At 40.6% G+C, this 20394-nt stretch overlaps 1 protein-coding gene across 1 annotated transcript in view; it reads left to right on the top strand.

Annotated features, from left to right (window-relative positions):
• The first annotated feature begins 2058 nt into the window (after nt 1-2058).
• FARP1 (FERM, ARH/RhoGEF and pleckstrin domain protein 1) overlaps nt 2059-20394 on the top strand; it is a 176295-nt gene continuing 157959 nt past the window's right edge. Inside the window, exon 1 of the mRNA XM_009642701.2 lies at nt 2059-2229. Coding sequence (XP_009640996.1) covers nt 2059-2229 — 171 coding nt within the window. The remainder of the gene's footprint in view (nt 2230-20394) is intronic.

Raw genomic sequence — 20394 nt, 5'->3', positions numbered from 1 at the left:
AGGGGGGCTGTGGAGTCTCCTTCTCTGGAGATATTCAAAACCTGCCTGGACGATGTCCTGTGCAACCTGCTCTAGGTGAGCCTGCTTTAGTAGGAGGGTAGGACTGGATGATCTCCCGAGGTCCCTTCCAACCCCTGCCATTCTGTGATTCTGTGATTTATTTTATTCTTTTAAATTAGTCTCTTAATGTTTTAGATTACAGTGCCAATTGAGGAAAAATTTGCCTCTCTAGCATTTGGCATGCACTTGGATAGGTTTCACTAGCATCTCCAGCCCTGTGGGGTAGGATAGTGCTGGTTCATTGCAGAAGTTTGTGTGTGGCTTTTTTGTTCTCCTTCACTTGTGCCTGTTGAGCTGATACATAGAAGTAAGTGATGCCTAATTTTTCATTCCCTTCCTTCCTAGCTAACACTTTTTTCTTTTTTTTTCTTTTAATCAAACTGCTTTTTAAAAAATTTTTACTCCACGCCACTTGCTATGTGAAAAACCTGTGGGAAGAAATTAGTCAGGACATGGAAAAATGGTATGTAGTAAATAGCATATCCTGTCGAAGACAGGACTGTTTTTATTCTGTCCTCATGGAGGGAATTGGTATCTTATTACATGGCACTGTTCTTTATAGTATTTTGTAGTGGATTCACTAATACATAGGATATCTTGTGCTTCCTATTTTTCCATAGGCTTCTTAGTATTTGTAACCTCAGAGTAAAAGCCAGACAAAGATTGGCAGTACTCTTCTTGTGCCTCTGTTCAGCTGGAAAGTTACATTTCCATTCTGTGTGCTACATGTTTTTTTAATGGTCATTGATCAGCATATAAAAGTCATGCAGAATGGAAATGCAATTACCAAGAAAGATAAATAGACAGTAGCAGCAGGTTTCATCAGAAACCCAGCTAGAGCGTCAAAAGGCGGGGGGGGGGGGAAGTGAAATAAAATTCTAGTATGATGTGTAATGTTTGACAAGTAAAATTGATGGTCCTTGAATTAAAAAAGAAGGTTCAAAGTTGTGCCAGGCAATGAAAAAGCACACAATCGCTGTTGGAGCTCTGCTCCCTTTTTAGGATAGAATAATTACTTAGCAGAAATATGCTGTGTAATGTTGTGCGAAAGCTGCACAGAAACAAAATTAGCAAGCCAGATCCTGAGGTTACTTTCCATGCATACGAAGCAGACATCCGCGTTCAGTGAGTGGTGCAGGTGAGCTGGTGCAGGCGTAGCCTTTGGCTAGCACAGCAAGGAAGGTGTGTTCCGTGGTGTTCCCCTCCTGCTTACAGGGCTGCGTGGGAAATTAGGTTTCCCTTGCTTTTCCCAACCAGTGTTTTTGTTCTGGCTTCTTCTGGACTTTTCAGTAGCACGTCCTCATAGCTCTTGACCCATCAGTGGGATCAGGCCAGGTTTCAGGTTCTGGAGCAGCTCTGGTCCCCAAAGGAAACAAAATATTTAGGCCATGTAATTGGGGTCATCTTGCACCTCTTTGGCTTTCCTGCTTTGCAGACTCCTAAGCAAGGTGGCAGCTGCAAAAGGCTGGAGCAGGCTGGAAGGACCAAAGGAAAAAAATGCTGATATGCCCTGGACGGAATGATAGTTGGCAAGTGGTGAGTTGTCCCACCTGCTCTCCTCACCTTCCTCCCTTCTCTGGGAGCCCTGGCTGTGGCTGCTAACAGCCTGATTCACAAATACATAAAAAAAATTGGCATAATTCACTGAAGTCTGGGTTCTGTCATGCTCTGTTTCCAACGTGGTCTTGTTTCCTTTTCCAGGAGAAAAGGAATACTTCCCACCTGTGCAGTACTGTATCCAGTCTGTCAGCCTTACACCCAGGAGACGATTAGCCTGTGTATTTTGAAAAGTATAAAGTTTGCCTGGTTTTCTTGTCTGCATATGATACATTAAAAAAATAATCATAATGGTTATTACTTTGTGTTAATGGCCATACGGTTTATTAGCTGTAAGTACATATGCCATAATGCTTATGTGCAACAACCCTTATAAATCAGTGATATGGTCTTCTTTGCCCTTATTCTTTTATCAGATAGAAGAAACGAGTTTCTCTAAACATGGGTGAAACAGAGCAGAGACCAACAGCAGGATCCCGATTAGGAGCTCAGGAAAATGCTGGGATCAGTACCTTGGAGCATGGACAGAAACCACCTATGACACCTCCAGGAAAACTCGTCTCCATCAAAATTCAGATGCTGGATGACACTCAAGAAACTTTTGACGTTCCGGTAAGGATGTGGAGGTTGGAGTGGCTAAAGATTATTCAGGCATTTCTAAAAACGCATGTCTTCAAACCAGTTCTCTTTTTACTTCAACTCTGTTTCTTTATTTAATGCATTCATGTTGCAGAGAAAATGGCTGTTATATCAGCATTAAAGAGATGATGGTGTAATAGAATAACATTAAACAGTGAACTGTAAATTACAGTTATTCTACTTCTGTTTGAACAGCTTCAGAAGAGGCAAAAGTCCTTGGTGGGTTTTTTCCCTTCAAATATTACATCAGTGATTTCCTCTACTTTCTGAAGAGTTTATATATTTCCTTAGTGCTGTTTTGGTCTTGATCCAGTAAACTGTAGATTTATACAGATTTGTTTCCTTTTCCTCTGGCAAGTCCTTAGGATAGTAACTTGAAATCACCAAAGTTTTCACTAATTTGTATCACTCTTACTGATGCAGAGTGCTCATTTGAGTGCAAGGGAAGAATCACGGCAGTCTCATCTAAAGTTTCTCTGTGCAGTCAGCACCCATTGAAATTAATCTAGGTTTGTACTTGCCAAGTAAGGAAACAGAGTTACTACTGCTTTTCTGTGTGATCAGAAGAATTAGTTTGAATTAGTTCTGGTACAAAGACCAATTCTGTTTTACACTATCTAGCTGTTAGTAACCACTAATGATTTTGACAAGCCATGCTTAGGTAATTAACATGTAAGGTTTATTGAACGTGGTTGCTGTTATGAAAGTGTACTGGAATGTATATTTTTCAAAGTGTTCAGGGTTCAGTGAACAGGAAACTGGAAACCTGAGTTTGAATTTCATCATTTATTACTTGCATTTTATGCAGCTGTGGTAACTCCCATGCCTTCATTGTCTCAGTTTTCCTTTCCATGGAATAGGGGGTTACCAGCGAGATCTATAAGTCTTATACACGTAGTGCTCTGTGAAAGTGCTTATGGTCACTGAAAAAATGTTGTCCCTATGTTAAAGATGAAGGAATTTGGATAAGGAAAATCCTTGTGGGGAAAAAAAAATTACCTGTTTACAGGGTTTTGTTTGTTTTGTGTGTGTACACGCACATGTTTTTTGGTCTGCTCACTGCTGCTGATGGTGACCTGACTACAACTGCGTCTTCAGTCTCAGATTATCTTGTAGTAAAAAGTAAATTCTCTGGACAGGTATTTGTGAACTGATCTGTCATCAAGTGAAATGCTTATGTACATAGCTATGTGTTATGTTTTTGTGCCCTTCAGAATGCCTATCAAATATCCATAGGAAACCGATTAAAATTAGCAGTCTTTGGGTAATCTTTGCTGTTCAAAAATGTAGTTCTAATTTAAATCAAATTATCAAATGCTAATGAAACTTGTGCTGCTTATCCTATGTGGTGCAAATAGCCCTATTATCCCAGAGACGACTTTTTTCCCTGCAGCTGCTATTTCACTGTACTTTGGAAATGACATGCAATTTGTAAGAGTTAATAATCCTATTTAACAAACACTTAGTAGAAACTATTTTGAGATCAGGTCTCTTTCATTAAATTGTTTAGAAGCAAACATAAGTAACGAGTGAATGCAGTGAATAACTCCAGCTTTGTTTCTGGGAGTTTGAGAAAACAGTATGGTTTTGATCTTCAGTATTGGAAGACATCCACATCACTTTTTTTTGTTTTTTAAACTTCAGGAAGACCTGGGTTTAAAAAAGCTCTGTTCAGATCGCTATGCTTACTTTCTGAGGCTTTTATTTCATAAATACATCTATTCAAGGAAAGTCCAGTTGGTTTTAAAGTCAGATCTTGTGGTGAAATTTGCAGGATGCTTAGATTGTAAAGTCTCTTAGAGCAGATTCCTGAAGCCTTTTGTCTTCAAGGATGTATAGTCAAATGGGGCAATACACATTGTTTTCAGTCAGCTTTAAAAGGCATTAATTTTTCAGTCCCATTTCACAAAACTGAAAAAGTTTTAATACATCTAAATTGAGAATTGTTTATTCACATTGGAAAACCCAGGTTCCCATTTACAAGCTTGCCGGTTTTAGCCAGATTGGTACAGTATACACAGAAAAAGGAAGTGACACCATTTCAACAAAATATTTTAAGAGAAGCAAGTGTGGCTGTGGGCAAAGAATGTTAATCATACATGTCAAAGCACATCTGTGGGCTTGCTTTTCAGTGGAGAATTAAAGACTTTTTACATGACTGAAGGTCTGAAATACTCTTTCAAAACTTGAACTGCCGTGGTTATAAAAACAGCCTTCCAAATATGATAAAAGTATAAACTGCGAAGGTTTTGTGTTCCCTACAGTTTCAAGCATTTTGCTGGACCTTTTTTTCGCTATTGGCAAATGGGCCAAACTTTGAGCAGTTTTATTGCTGCTTGTAAAGTGTTTTGTGGGACTGTATGAAGTTTAAGTCATGCCAGTTTATTATTTGCTCGTGAGCTCTATGTAAAAAAGAAAAAACCAAAACCAACAACAACAAAAAACCAACCAACCAAAAAAACCCTAAACCAAAAAATACCTCCACAAGCCCACCGTAACAGATACTGGTGCTACTTCTTCACAACTTCCCCCAAATTCAGGAAGTAGTTGGGACTGTCCATCTCTCTCATCCTCCTTCCTTGCTACTCCTACAAATTTTTTTGTTATAGGTTCAGCCTCCCCATTAGCTAAAACTGGAAGAAGATCTTCTCTGTGTGCTGTTTTATTTAGGTTTGATGTTGGTTTGGTTTGGGGTTTTTTGGTGGGCTTTTTTGTTTATTGTGGTTTTTTTTGTTTTAAGTGATCTTCCAGGAGACAAGATTCAATACCTTTGCACTTAGGCAATCCCCTTTCTCCCATCATAACCAAACCAAAACTCTTGTTTTTATTAGAGTAAAATCCTTCAGATTTCTATGTCTGTTCTGTATATAACAAAACAGGAGAAAAACGTGACCTACTTCCATTCCTGCCCAGTTCTGCTTCTCTTTGGGCTGTTTAAAAATGAAGTAACTTCGGTGTTGTTTGTCCTTTTAAAGGAAAGTTGATTTTTACTGACCAACTTTTGGTGTTAGTGTTTTAGTGCTATATAGTCATACTGTGTCCAGCTCATTGTATTAGCTTCTCACAAGGAAAAAAGAAGACAAGGGGGGGGGAAAAAAAAAAAGGGAAGAGGGAGAGATCCACAAGGCGCTTCTCACAAGGAAAAAAGAAGACAAGGGGGGGGAAAAACAAAAAGGGAAGAGGGAGAGATCCACAAGGCATCATATGGGCCTGTTAATGATACTTTTTGCCAGGAAAAACCCATAAAATGTATGGAGAGAGTTTGTACTGGAGACTTGAAAAACAGAAGCCCACAACGAAGGCCTTTTCATCAATCTTTGCAAATGCAGTATTGTAAAAGGAAGGGTACATAAGACAAATCTTGTATTCTGGTTGCTGTTGACAGACAATATTTCATTGCAGAATATCCAAACATTCCTATATTCCAAAAAGCCAGTGAAAGCTTGAATAGATAAGCCTGGATCTTTTACACACATCTAGTGTTCCTTGCCAGCCCAGTTAGCTGGTTGCATGACACTTTCCAAGCAAATACAGATGCCTGGGGGAGGCGGGGGAAAGGTAGGTACTGCTGCTTTCAAAAAAAAGTTGATCACAATATTGCTTTCCCTGTGTATCTATTGCCTTTAGCAGAAAAGGAAAGTATAAAATTCATCAGTGATCTTTTTGAGCACGTATGTGTCTATTCTGCTGTGAAAAGATTAAATTATGTAGAATATCCTTCCCTCTTTTAAGTTATTCAGCTTTTTATGACTGAATTTCTGTACCTTTAGTTTGAGTTGGTCCCAGACTCTCAGACAAGAGTCTGCTTCAGCTGCAGTTATAGGTGATTAGTGCCTGAAAATCAGGCCACTGGTTGAAAGTTAATGATCATTCAGCGCTTGCAGCTGTTGGTCATGGTGTTAGCTTAATGAAGGGGGTGCATGCAAGTGAGGAACAGGTTTCTGTCTCTTGCTTTTTGTTTCTAATTTCCAGTTTGGCTGTATTTACTGAAAAGTTAGTTGGATATGCTAACTGAAGACTGCAGAGATCCAAAATATACCAGTCTGTTTCAGCTAGTGTTTGGCTGGCTTATGACTATGTGATAAAATGAGCAAATACACTCCCTTTCTGCTAGGTAAGAGGACAACAGCTTTAGCCAAAATGAATAATGTGAAGGAGAAAGAACTTTTTTTTTCACCCTTGTACACGTAATGATAATCATATATAGATAGATAGATCTTGGGCACTTTGAAAGGTTGACATTTCTACCATAAGATAGCAGAATCCAAAGCTGCCAAATAGAAGTTGTGTATTATACAAGAGAGGGTGGAGGTGTACAGTTCTGCTTGATTTTGCTCTGGTTTTATTTCTACTTAGTCTCATCTAAGATGGAAGAGAATGGGATTGATTCCATAAAGCCATAGTAAAACCTACGGATTTTCTTACATTTGTTTTAATGCCATCTCCCTTGTAGGTTCAAGCCAGTTTAAGTAAAAAAGAAATAGTTTTTAAGGAGCAGTAAAAATAGCTGATAGTTGCATCTACTTATTTTGGGGAAGAAAACCCTTTAATGCTTACTGTTTATACCGTTTATATTATATTTACTTTTATATTGGTTTCAGTGCCAGAAGTCATCTGCTTGAAAACTACTCCTAAGCAGAAAGTCAGCATTGCTCTTTTCCAGGTAATGCTGACGGTATGACTGATTCTTATGTTAGACTGCTGGCATGATATGGTGACTCAGACCAGGTTTAACCCTGACTGACGTGATGCCTGCTCATATCCTACTCTCTGGGTGGATGACGCTGATGTGAGTGGAATGATACTGCTGATGCTAACTAGAAAGTCAAAGTTGTTTCTTTCCCGTTAGCATCAAAGGTGAGATCAAAGTATATCACAGGAGGTAAGGATTCTTCTTCTGGTTAGGATCCGGTCTCTTTAATTAAAACCAAACCAAAGTCCTCTTTATTGTGTCTGGAAGAAAATAGTTTCTGCCTCTTTGTGGCTGCTTTTTGGAAAGACCAAAACATACTTGCCTGTCAGATTACTCAAGTTTATTAAACATCTGGTTTGTGTCTTACGTAAACTCTCTTTCCCCCTGGATGTGCTCAAGCCTTGTGAAATATGCAGGCTTGGAAAACGTCATCCGCTTTGAGGGATTAACACCTGGTTTCTTAAGCAACAGGAGTCTCTTAATAGAAAGCGGGGTGAGGGCATAATCCTTAGTAAACATTGGTTGTAAACGTTTCATTTCAATTTGCTTTTCTCTCAGAAGAGAAAGGCTTCCTCATCTTTAGGTTATCTGAGAATAAAGACCAAATGGTCTTGGTCTACAACTGTTTATCTTCCACTGGCATTTGGCTGTAGGGCCTTGGCAGGGAATTTCTGTGCCCCCAGTCCCAAATATTGAGAGAGAAGGACTTCCTAATCCTGCTGGGGCTCTGTGTCTTAAGGCTAATGTTCTGGGTAGGTTTTTTGTTTGGCTGGTTTTGTTTGTTCATGCAGCCATACAATGGTGGTTCATATTCCTCTCTGTGGGGAAAATGCCTTCTATTAAGTGTACTCCCCACCAGCTTCAGGCCAGCATGCCCAAAAAAGCTTAGTATTAGAAAGTCTCAATACTTAACAATAGAGATTACATGTGCTTTCAACTTCAGAGTTACACAAGAATTGTGTTGATCTATTAAATTTGAAATTTCAGCCATGGTTTTATAAATGTTTAAATTATTTTCTGTAACATTTATGTGTAATTGCTTTGTCCTAGGTATTTACCCCTGTCCTCAATATGCCTGTTATAATCAGTGAATAATACAATTTTATAAAAAGAGTATTGGACAGTAAGGCAATACAGAAACATGAAGCAGTGTTTTATGCTTTCTTAGCCAGCTTCAACTTCAATTCAATATGAATTGCATTTTTTTCCAGCTTAGGAAGTGAACAGCAGGTCAAATGTCAGTTATTCATCAGTCTGAGACTTTCTTTCTTCTCATGCCTGAAATTATTTGGCCATCACTGTCCGACTATTTCCAATAAATATCAAGCATTTAAATATTCACTAATTGTCACACCAATCCTGCTGGATCTTCTGAAATTACAAGAAGAAAAGCATTTTTTTTCTATAGTTCTGAAGCACATCAGTTGCCTTTTTCTCGGCAGAAGTTTATTAGTAGATACCCGGTAAGCTGTGACTTTTGTTGACAGGCGATTAGAATGTCCTTGTTGAAAGACAGGGAATTTTAGTGACTTGTGTTAATAATTTATGTGCTTTTCAAAACGGAAGAGAGAATAATCCACAAGCAAACTTCTGTAACCTGAGGCAGCAGGCTGTTCAAACTGCTGATTTCTTTGTTATAATATTCTGTAGAATGAACAGAAGAAGTGGGAATATAATTTTAAGTGCCAACAGATCCAGTCTGTTTTCAGACTGGATCGATGTATTTGACGATAACTGGGAAATGAATGCAATTTTATGGAATGAATTAGCCTAACTTGTAATCAGGGAAGGCTTCTCAAATGACGCCTTTCCACCCCTCTCAGTTCAGCTGACTCACCAAGTCATGCACCGACGCTTGGACAGAGCTGGCACAGGGAGGGCAGCCATGGATGAAGAGGCAGGCAGTGTTTCTGAACACTGCTGCCCTAGCTGAAGGGGTCGGTGAAATCATGCTGTTAATTTTGGTAACCATGTCTGTGCCTGTAAGTTGGCTTGCTGGGCTGATGCTCTGCGGGGAGAGCATGGGCTCCCTCCCCAGCTATGGGGTGTTCCCCTCAGCCACCCGCTTTGGAGGTGGCAGCTGTCCAGGGAATGGTGGGAGGTGTTTGCCGTCTTTCTCATCTTCAAAGTGTGAGTGTATGGGTGAGTGGGTCATCAGTGGCAGAAGTGGCAGCTGATGCTGCTGGGACTCACGTTTTCCTATTTCAGGGCAATGAGAAGGGATGTTCTGCTTCTGGTCAGAGGAAAGAGGGGAGCTGAACTGCTTGTTGTGTGCTTCCTTCCTTCGCCCTGAGACTGAGGTTCATCTCTTCTGGCTCTAAAGATTTTAAAACTAGATGTCATAGCCTCAGCTAATCACTATTTCCTTCATAGAGTGAAAACATGGTACCTTCAACAGGCTGTTCATCATGCCTGTCTTGAACGTGTATTTTAGGATGAGATTAATTGGTCTCTGGAGGTGCTTCTATATCCCTGTAAAGGGGAGCATAGGATGATAGCTTAAGACTTCATTTATCATCTAGGCACCTAACTTGTTCCACAGAAATTCCTTTGTTTCCTTTTAGTTCCCAACCGTGCCAAAGGGTTATGTGAGTCTTCCCTGTACCCCATAGCTGTCTGGCAATGCTTGTCTGGCGTGGATGTGCTGGGGTAGGTAAATTATACCTGCTGGTAGTGCCACTTTTCTCAGTCCTAGTTGTAACAAGGAACAGTTGTAACAACAGTGTGTTGTGAAGGAACAGTGCATTGGTGCTGTGCTGCAGTGGTGCACACGCATGCCATGATTGTCTTAAGCCCATTCTTTGTCAGCACAAGGTGGTCAAGCTTAAGTTACTTTTCTTAAGCTCTGTGTGAAAAAAAGTCATCTCTGCTTCTGGCCATGTGCTCTGGAGGGGTGTAGTAAGTGAGCAGGATAAGTTTCTGGGAGAAGATAGCTGCCTTCCTCTTCCTCCTCCTCCTCCTCCTGAAGTGTGATCGATGAAATAAGTGTGTGTTGTCTATAGCTAAAAAAATGCAGCATAACTGTGATCTTTTCCAAGAGCACAATCTCATGTTAGACTTCATGCATTTCAAAGCACAGCTGGTTTATGGTCCTGCACTGAGGAAAAGATCAGAAAACTTGGGCTCAGATGCAAAGCACTACAGGTATGTGATTATACCACACAGCATGATGAATGGCCATTCAGAGCATTGTGAATTCCAGTAACTTAAATTACAAATAAAAGCGTATCTCCCTGTAACTTCTCTCACCTGCTTGAGAGATGAAGGAACGTTTATTGTGGAATCCCTGTGCAGTTGCTTTTCTCCATTATTTTGAACAGAATGGAAAGCTGTCTGTCTAAACAAAGGCTTAATAGCAACATTTTATAAATTGTCTGTTCACTTCCCTTTCAGTTCATTCTCAGTTGAATATGGTCATGTGTAAACAATTTTTGCCTGGTGATGACACAACCTGTTGAAATGCCTCTCTCCAGGTTTATTTGCCTACTATGGATTCCTCGCTCTGCATCCCAACATTGCTTTGCCTTTTAGCTTGGGATGTTAATTTTCTCTTTTTGCACTGGGATTCATCTCTCTTTGTTTGTCAGGGTTCATCACCTGTACTTTTTTTTTTCCTTAAACCTTAAGTCTGCAACAAGGTCTCTCCTCCTCCCTGCTTCTGAAGGATGCCCAGGTTGCTCAGCTGTCTGACTCTGTGGTAAGGCAGCCCACGGGGGCAATCCTGCATAGAAAGCTTTGCTTTTCACCAGTTTGGCTACAACCAGGAACTTGCTGCAAAATCTGATAGATGCTGATGTGGGCGCCATGTAGGAGAGGGAAGGGACAGGACCGTGTTAGCAGTGGTTCAGACTTGGGTAAAGCTGCTGTGGAAGTACACAGCTGCAGAGGTGGGAGAGTGAATAAATGTTAGGAACTTCTCCTACCCTTAAAATGCTTAAGAGTATGACTTTGTATTGGTTCATATTTTAGCGCTTCCTTGGTTTTCTTGTTGGTATCTCTTGTGACTTCCTTGCTTGGCACTAGAACATGCCACCTTATGTTGCTTATCCTCCTTGTCCTCTCTGCCTCTCCACAGCTCCTTTGCAACTGCTGGTTCAATTCCTTGCTATTGGTATTCTCCAAACAAACAGGACGCAGCAGTGCAGAAAGATGCAGCAGTCCTGGGTGTATCTCCTAGGTCTTCAAGCAACTTCATCCCGATGATGATCTCCTCCCTCAGCACAATGTCAGGTCGTTGTATTACAAGTCACATGTTGGGTTGCATAGGGGAGCAAGTGCTCATCACTTTTAGAGGCTGTATCTGCACTGCAGAACTGGGGACACTTTTTGCAGTGGCATAGTGAAATTCTCATCCGTACCTGAACTCTGCAAGCAGGATGATTTATCCAAATTTTACCTAAGATAATTTGTGGTTTTAAAATGAAATTTTACCAGCTTAAGGTAAACTACAAAATCTACAACTAGGATGAAGTGATTAGAACAGTATGTCTTTGTCCAATCTTGGTACAATCTAAAGGGTCTTAAAAGCCTTCAGAAATACTTAGTAATAGGCTGCTTACCTGTAAACTTGTCTCCACTGCTCCAACGTGGTGCCTTGGCAAGGTTGGGATTACAGTACGTGTGCACAATTAAATGTTGCCTTTTACGTGCTAGGGCATAAATCACATAAAATGCATGGCTAAAAACGTCTGCTAAAGCCTTTGTATGTGTTAGAATAAGGCTAGTGTGTTAAAATCTTCCTTGGTTAAATGTGTCAATTATTCAACAAAAAGTGATGCATGAGGCACACATCAAGCACCAGATAACTCAGCAAATACAAACAGCAATAGCAGAAGTAGATTACAATATCTCCTTTTCTTATCCCCATCCTATAAAAGGAGGCTTTGACTGATAAAAATTGCACAAACGATGCTGCCAGAATATAAATAGCAAATGGTGAGTTATGACTTAGTGCCAATTTGCTTTTTGATGGCCTGTTGGCAGATGCAAATATTCATGCAGCACACAGCAGCAGGCAGTTTTTCTCCTCGTTTCTTTCCATTTTACCTTCTCACCTGGTTTTCTGATTGAACCTGGAGACCCTTCTTTTTTTCTTCAGTTTGCCTTGCTTTTATACTGCTGGTACTGTTCTCATGTCATCATATCATCATATTGTTCTTGCTGCATTTGTTTGTAATAAACTCCATTTAGTAGATGGCAGACAGTATTTGTGTGTAGACGTTACTTAGTATTCAAAGGCTAGTTCTTCATGCATAAAGGGGGACATCTTTTGCTTTTAAACGACTCTTCACATTTCATTGCTTCATTACTTGGTGCAGATGCTCAATTTTATTCCCTTCTATCATCTCACCTTCATCTAACTTCTCAGTTTTGTGTTTTCTTAGAAACAATACATTTTTGTATCCTCTTTATGGACAAGTTGTATAGGTCTTTGTAATACTTTGTTACAGAGCTCTCTTTCTGGTCTTTTAGAAGAAGCACATATTGGCAGAACACAGAGTACTGGACCTGGAGTGACTGTAAGTTAGGGAGACACCTCAGCCAGTATACATTGTCTTAGGTTGACTGGAGTTACTGGAACTAAGCTGGGTTACATTATGATAAGATCCAGGAGTCTCCTCTGAGAGTGTTGCCTGTTGGAATAGATACCACAGTTTTTGTGAACAGAATTGAAATAAAAGGGATTTGGCAGAACTAAGTAAGTTAATACATGTAAATTGAGGTGAAAGGGAATGCTTTGTCAAACCTTATATAAAAAGGTATCTTAAAGGAATTGTAAAATGGCCTTATCTCGGGTAGTTTCTAGTGTTGGATTCACATAGATTCAGGCTGCAACCAGAAATAAATGTAGCCTGGTGTTTTATGTTCTTAGATGCTCCAGAATAATTCAGAAACACCTCTGCACCCAGGGACAAACACTGGTAGCTGGCAAAAGAAAATAATTTTCATGAAAGCACGTGAATGCTCACTCATAGTGTGTTAGAGATTGGAAGAGACCTCTGGAGGTAGTCTGGTCCGACTCTTTGCTCAAGGCAGGGCCAGCTGTGAGTGGATTGCTCAAGGTCCCTAAGAAGCACTAACTGTAAGGATTCAGGACTACTGCGTTTTAGGATCTTTTTTCTTTGAGAGCTTCAGTTGAGGTTTGGAGTTACCAGTTGAAGATCCATCACTTTTAATCCTGCGACTGGCAACTCTGAGGTAGAAAGCTTCAGGTTTCTGTGCGGCAAATGGGCGTTTGCAGCCATATCTGTGTGCTTGTAAAACACACAGTGAAGTAGTAGTCATTTTATACGTGAGAGACGTCATAAACTTGATTATGTTCTAGAGTTTGTCAAACCCTTCAGGTTTTCTTCTTAGTTTTTTATTTCATGTCAAAGGATTACTTTGGGTATATGTGCTTTGAAAGACTATGGAAGATACTAAAAATAAAATTCAAGTGAGAGCAGATGCTTCAAATGGCTGATTGTGTCACAACATGTTCAACTCTGTGATTTTGGCAATCTCAGGAAGAACAAGGAATACCAAACTGCAGGAGAGGAGGCTTTGTGAACAGTGGAGTCTTGCATTAACTGCAGCTGCTTAAAAAAAGTCAGCCCCCCACCCTACCCCCTGACAAAAATCTTGTGAAAACCTTCTGGATGCACACCAGCTGTGGAAGAGAGAGGTTTTCAGACTTTTTCTATCAAGTCAAACTAGATTTCTCTTGTTAGAGAAATAGAATTAGGAGCAGGTAATCTTTTTGTTTCACTAACATAAGCTGTCTAGCCACTGCCATTTTTTTTCTAGCTGCTCCACGAAACAAGTAACTTTGAACAGATACATGCCTTTTAGTGGAAAGGTCACTTCTCTGCAGAGCATTTGGGATCTGTACGGCTTGCGTTTCATTACAGGGAAGATTGCATACGCACAGCTTAGCCAGGAGAAGTGACAAAAGGTTACTGAGGAAACAGTTCAGCATTTTCTTGGGCTGAAGGACCGACTCTTTGAGGGGTCAGTTAACTGTTGGTGCTAGTTGCACTGAAATGACTTATTTCCCATGTAGGTATAGCTGTGAAGTAAATTGGTTTTATGTGTTTTGGGTTCGCATTTTTTTTAATCCCTTTGAGCTTCTTCTATTTAGGATGCTGTGGGGGAAGAAAAAAACCAGAACTCCCTGTCCTCAGCCTCCATGGTAATATTTTACTGAGAGTTAAACTGAAAGTTAACTCCTTCAGCACTCTCAGAATTCATTCACTAGCCTGTTAAATAATATCTTGAATATTGAAATTTTTGACAAAATGGAACTTGTTCACCTGGCAATAAAGTAGCATGAAAGGATTAAATAACTAAAAGAATTAACACAAACTAATGTTTTGACTCTGTCAATAGTTTAGATGTTAACATTTAAATTTTCTATTTCAAATTAGCAAGATGTTTTAACAGGACATGCTCATTTAACAGGAGATGCCTGGCTAGTTTGACTGTGAATTATGATTATTCCTGAAGATAAATAACCTCTCCCACAGACATCTTAGCACCATTCAAGGGTAATGCAGTTGTCCTCCTTAGCCATCAGATCTTCACATTGATATTTCCCAGGTGAACAGATGTTGCTGATTACTGTTGTTTTCATCTGGGGGCATCTGAAGGCCCCCAAAGGCTGTCTGGTGGTGTTGCAGGTTCCTTTTGAAAAGGTCATGCGTGTGGAAGGCGATACCCTATCAGTGAATTTACTTCTTGTAGAAATGGTCCATGGATTCCTGGGCACTTCTTGCCATCGACTGAAAACCACTGCACTAGAACATGAAGTGCTTGGGTGCGTATACAGCCCTGTTACCTCAGCATATAAACTGGTTTTTACTCCTCTTTTTCTGTCACAATTGTGCATAGTATTCTGGCCCTGAAGAGCGCTGTAGCAACAAGCAGGGCACTCTCTGTAGAGGGAGTGCCTTTGCTTTCAGGCTTCAGTCCAGGGGTGGGTTTCTTTTGTATTCCTATACTTGATAGCTAAGAGGACCAGAGACTGTGAGCTGGAGGAATAGGCCCATGATTTTCCACACTCCTTAGTTGTTAGCTGGGTTTCTGCCTGTGTTTTAGGCTGTTCCAAGGAGGTGTCTCTGAGATAAGTCTAGCTTTGAGTGAGGACTTGTCCTGATCTGCAAGTCAGTACGTGCATGTCTAGTCTTCGGGGTTGGGGTTGCTCCTTCATCCTCCCTTACTTACAACTGTAAGGATAGCCCCAGGGTACAGCTGAAGATGTGGCAACTCTTCTAGCATGCCAGATAGTAAGCTTGTTGACTTCATTTTCTTCTTATGTTGTTTCTGTGTATCCCGACCCTCTCTGATAAAATCATTGCATGGGAACATGCCCTACTGAGTAAGGCTGGTGGTCCTTCTGGCTTAACATGTTGTCTCCCACACTGGCACATGAGCTGGCCCCTCTGCCTTTCCCTCGTTATTCCTCAGCATCCAAAGTCCCTTTTGAACCTGCTGATGCCTCCTATCTCCGCAATCTTCTGTGGCAGAAAGTTCTAGCAGTTTGCTGCTGCTTATGTAAAGAAGCTCCTTCTTTTACCTCATCTAAACAGATGTATTGGTTTCATCAAGTGTTCCCCTAATCACTGCTTTGTAAGGTTTGAGCTATTCTATTTAAACTGCATCACAAAAGTGGACCAATTCCTATTATTGGGGATGATTGTGTTTCAGTGAAAAATAATGTCTTTAGTTATTGACTGACCAGCAAACTGGGGGGTGAAGAAGATGGGTCTGTTTAGGGGAGGGCCAATCTACTTTGGTGACAGATCAAATGCAGGCAAGAGAGTGATGGAAAAAGGGTAGGATTTGTGGGAAAAGGGGACATCTGATGATGCAAATGTATAAGAAAGCACGTTAAGAGAAGGGGGAAAGAATTGTTCAGGACTTGTATAAATCTGTAACTTTCCTGAACGAATTGGGTTTTTTTTTTTTGGCTGTAGTTGCAACACTGGTAGTCTGATGCATTCATGTCTTAAACGTCTCAGCATGACACAGTCACATAAAGGAAGAGCACTAGAAAATAGAGGTGACTGCACAGTGCAGTCAGTGTCAGAATTGGAAGCAGAACCCCTCACTTGCTCCTCTGTTTAATTGCCTCCTATCAGTTGCTTACACATAGCAGAGTGCTAATGATGTAGCTCTTTAAAATTACTGCAAATTGCAAGTCTGTTACATCAATATGATTAATTTGAACTAAAAGCTGTAGCTAAGATACTGCTAAGGCTCAGTTGCATATAAGGCTGTAAAGTTGTATGTGCAGCCATAGCATAACTGCCTGTTCCTTTCTCTCCACATTCTGTAATGGCAGAAAGGGACTGGTCTGTTAATTTTATTTTTGGCAGTATCAGTATAGGTGTCGGGAGAATGATCTTTTAAATATTACATTGAATCCAAATTACAATGGTCTGAAATATATTCGAATGAAGAAAATACCTTCAATAAAAATACCCAAAATAACCAAATCAGTACAGGCTGTTACAGATATCCCGAAACAATGGCCACTTGACTTCCCAAACAAAACTTAAGTGGTAAACTTAACAGTAAGGTGGTGCAAATCAGCTTATGCCAGCTCCACACTTTTAAACATTGCAAGCTGCAGCAGTTTAAAAAAACCCCAGGCTTCTGAAAACGCAAGCGATAAAGAACTATGATTTGGGTTTATTTTGATTTTTGAACCTGTTTGTCTAAGAGGCAGCTTAATGTTTTGAGTTCTCAGAATGTAGAAAGATTGGGGGATTTCGCTCCCTTCCAGGAACTGCCTGCCCCAGCTGCTTGAGGGAGTTCACCTTCTACTTGGCTTCACATCTGCTCATTGCCTCTCTCTGCTGTTCCATCTTTACACCAGAGCTGGAGCCCTGTGGTTCTCCTTGGCCCCTTTTGCCTGTTCCAGGTTCTCATTTCCTAGGCTCCTGCCCCTATTTCAGTCTGTTGCCAGCTGCCCAGGGAAGAGCTGCCATGGGATGCCCAGTACTGCTTGCCATGTGAGTGCTGACCCTTGGGGAGGAGAGGGAGGACGGTGCAGTCTGGCTCTTGTAGGATAAGCTGTCTTCTCCAGAAGGGCAGGGAAGCGAAGCAAGAGCAGTTGGAGCAAGTTTCCCAGCACCCGGCTGAAATGACCAACGAGGTAATTCCAAATGACCAGAAAGGTAGGCTTCCTGCTGCCGTGGCAACAGAAGTTCTAGTCCTGGCTGAATTTGTGATTCATGGAAAAAATAAGGTAAGAATTGGCAAGGCTAGTCCTGCTTATTCTTCTACGCTTTCATTTTCAGTTTCTTTGTGATGCTGAGTTTGCGATAGAGACATTGGAAGGGAATGTTCATGTTTAAAGCAAAATTGGAAATGTTTGGTTTTCTTGCATTCTTTTTAAGAGAGTGGAAACCTTTTAATCCTTGGTACAAGAAAGCTTTTATTGAGCCAAACTTGAGCTAAGTATGATGAGAAGTCAATAAAACTTGTAAGTAGTTTGAAGGTTTTTCAAGTTTGCATGAACTTTTGTCCGGTGAGCCTTTGTCCCGGAGAGAAAATGTTTAGCTTGAAGGTTGAGATGAATTAGGTGACTTTTGATTATCCAAAGAATGACGGCTGTGTTCGTACCCTCATTGCTGTTCCTTTGCATATGGTTCTTTCATCCATTCGGTCTGTGCTAGTCAAGGAGGAGGACTGTTTGAAGAAGGCACTATAGAGCACTCTGTCTCTCATCCAGCAACAGCTGAATACTTTATGGAAGTATATTAAGTCCTTGACAGGAGAAGGTAGCCAGCTGGCTGCTGCAGCAGGATGTTCTTGTTCTCCCTCACAACCAAAGAGGAGGAGTTGGCAGGGCGCCTGCTGAGCTTGCTGGGGAAGAGGGAAGGCACAGACTCTTGCAGTATTTTAACTAGGTGGGCTGTTAACCAAAAAAATAAAGCAGAAAGCACACATTTCAAGTCTGCCCAGGCCACCAACTGGAAAGCGGTAAAGGGCTGACTTCAATATGAGTAATTGCCACCCAAGAGCCTCTGTGGTTTGGGGTAGCTTACGAATCTGCTTGCTTAAAAGTTGCAAACAAGGAAAGCAACTACACCAGCATTTGTCCTGCTTGAAACAGCATGCAGAGTGGTGGTGTCTCACTGGTTAAAATCGTGATGTGATAGTTCTACAAAATCTGGAGTTTGGAGATTATTTTACTGTCCTTTCTTGTTCTAATGAGTACAGTTCAAGTCAAGATGTCAATGTGGGTTGCCAAGAAAGATAATTGAAAAGAAAGGAATTCACATGATAATTGGCAAGTTCAGAAAAGAGAGAGCACTAGAACAGTGCTCACCATTTCATTATGCCAAGTTTTGAAACAACACGAGACACTTACCCAGTTGATCATCCATTTCCAAAAAGCAAGCAGGTGAAAACAGCTTTAAGTCACAACCAATTAGCCCGGAAACAGATATATATTTTGGGGGTGGATGATCAAATGTGCTGAGGTGCAAGCATTGGAAACAAACCAAGCCTCAGGTCATCAATTTACAGCCTGTTCTTCCCTATCCGCTTCCTTGAAGGAACTCTCCCAAGTATACGCTGTGTGGATGCTCCATTGACTGATAAAGTGAAGTGCCTCATTTAAGCACTGAAGTTGGTGCTCCGGGAGATGTTTTCAGTAATGTAATGAAGGAATCCCACTGGCTTATATAGACACAAAGGACCAACCAGATCTGTGTCCTATGTTCGTAGATGCTGTTCAGTGACCTCCACTGTATTTTGGAACAGACCTTCTCATGAGTACTGAAAATAACTGGGTTTTTCATGAGTACTGAAGATAAAAACGATATTAACAATAAGTGCAGAGGCCTATATGGATTTTTGGTGATGGAGTTTTTGTGTACTCAAAAGGTATTTGAAACAAACATGTCATAGAGGTTCAACCATTACAAATATACATTCAGGTAATAAGAGTTCTTTGAATACGTAGTCATGCTAAGCCTCCGTGCCCGAGACCCAGGTCACCGTTTATGAAGATGACTAAATATCCATGTGGTCTGAACTGACCTTTCAAAAGGCAGGAAATACTGCTCTGAATTGCTTTCCCCTAATTTTCTTTTGATTGACTTCTTGGGTAGGGTTGGGAAAAAAACTTGAATGCTGGTATCAGTTTACTCTCCCTTCCCAAACTGGAAAAATTAAAATAAGCTCTGATACTTTTGTGCCAATTTACAGTGAATCAGATGTGTTAATTAAAAAAACCCACTTTTGACTCCTAAATTAACTGGTTACTGCTCTGGTTTAAGATTACAGGTTGTTATAATAGGCGCTGGTTTTAGCGCTGTCTTAAGTTGCTGTTCATCCACTTCACAAGATTAATGATTATCTGGTACCATTTGATGCAAATAACCAATCTGCCTCAAAATAGCAGAATCCTACAGAGGTGGGTAAGCTGTGTTGTACACACATCTGAAGTCTGCTTTTCCTTAACTTTCATTAGCAGCAAGCACAGTCGCGCTGGAAGTAATTAAAAATATGGGAATACTGTATATGTGTAATGTAGATGTAACTACTAATTGAGATGTTGAAAGTAACTTTGACTCTTTGTCAAGCATACTGTGTAGTCTTTGCTTGCAGATTTAGTTTGCAGCTTGCAGACCCACTTCAGCTACTAGTAGAGCTCCATGGGCAAAGGTTGAGAGGAGGGTTGGGAATTTATTGTGCTTTTTCAGTTGCTCAGAGAAGAGGGAATGGATACAGCTCAGGTTTCTCTTAGCAAGTTGAAGGAATTTCAGCCCTTGTTTTTAGACTCACAACTGCTTGAGGCTTCAAAGCTGTTTATGTGTGAAAGAGACAAAAAGAGGGAAAGGAGGAATGCATAACAGTGCTAATCTTACGTTAACATAAATTTAAGGGTTGAAACCCCAGCTGTAAGAAAGCGTCTACAGCAGCAGAGGGGATATTCAAAACACATGTATTCGGTGCTCTTAGAAACAGGTAGTGCCTCACAAAGACCTCGGTATCCTGTTCCGCAGGATATTGATCGTATATTCAATTTTTTAAAAATCTGTAGCTATTTTTCAGTTTGACTTCCAAGAAAACTAGTATATTTTTAGTTACAAAATTTGGCCACCAATTGTGTTACTGAGCAATCTGTACATAATCTACGATAAGGAGAACACTTTAAAAAATTTTTCATACATTGAAGAATTGGATATAAGGAGCGAGGTTAACTTAAAAAATTACATCTAGTTTCATTTGGAGGAAGAAAATAGGAAGCTTTAGTTGCTTATTTTTACTTCTGGTCCAAGTGCTGAGAGCACTTAAATGTCTCTCTCTGCCCTGTTTTTTACTCTATGTGTTGTCAGACTTCTAATGTCTCCAGCTGAAAAAGGAAATTAAGCTGGAATCCCAGTTCCGTCTGTTCTTTTGTACAGCAGCACTTTCTCACAACAGGGCAGCTACTTGAAGTGGAGCAG

This window comes from Egretta garzetta, unplaced genomic scaffold (genome assembly GCF_000687185.1).
Source record: "Egretta garzetta isolate BGI_Z169 unplaced genomic scaffold, ASM68718v1 scaffold257, whole genome shotgun sequence".
NCBI classification, from domain to species: Eukaryota; Metazoa; Chordata; class Aves; order Pelecaniformes; family Ardeidae; genus Egretta; species Egretta garzetta.
Note: the sequence above shows the minus strand (reverse complement) of the source record. Positions and strands in the feature narration are given on the sequence as shown.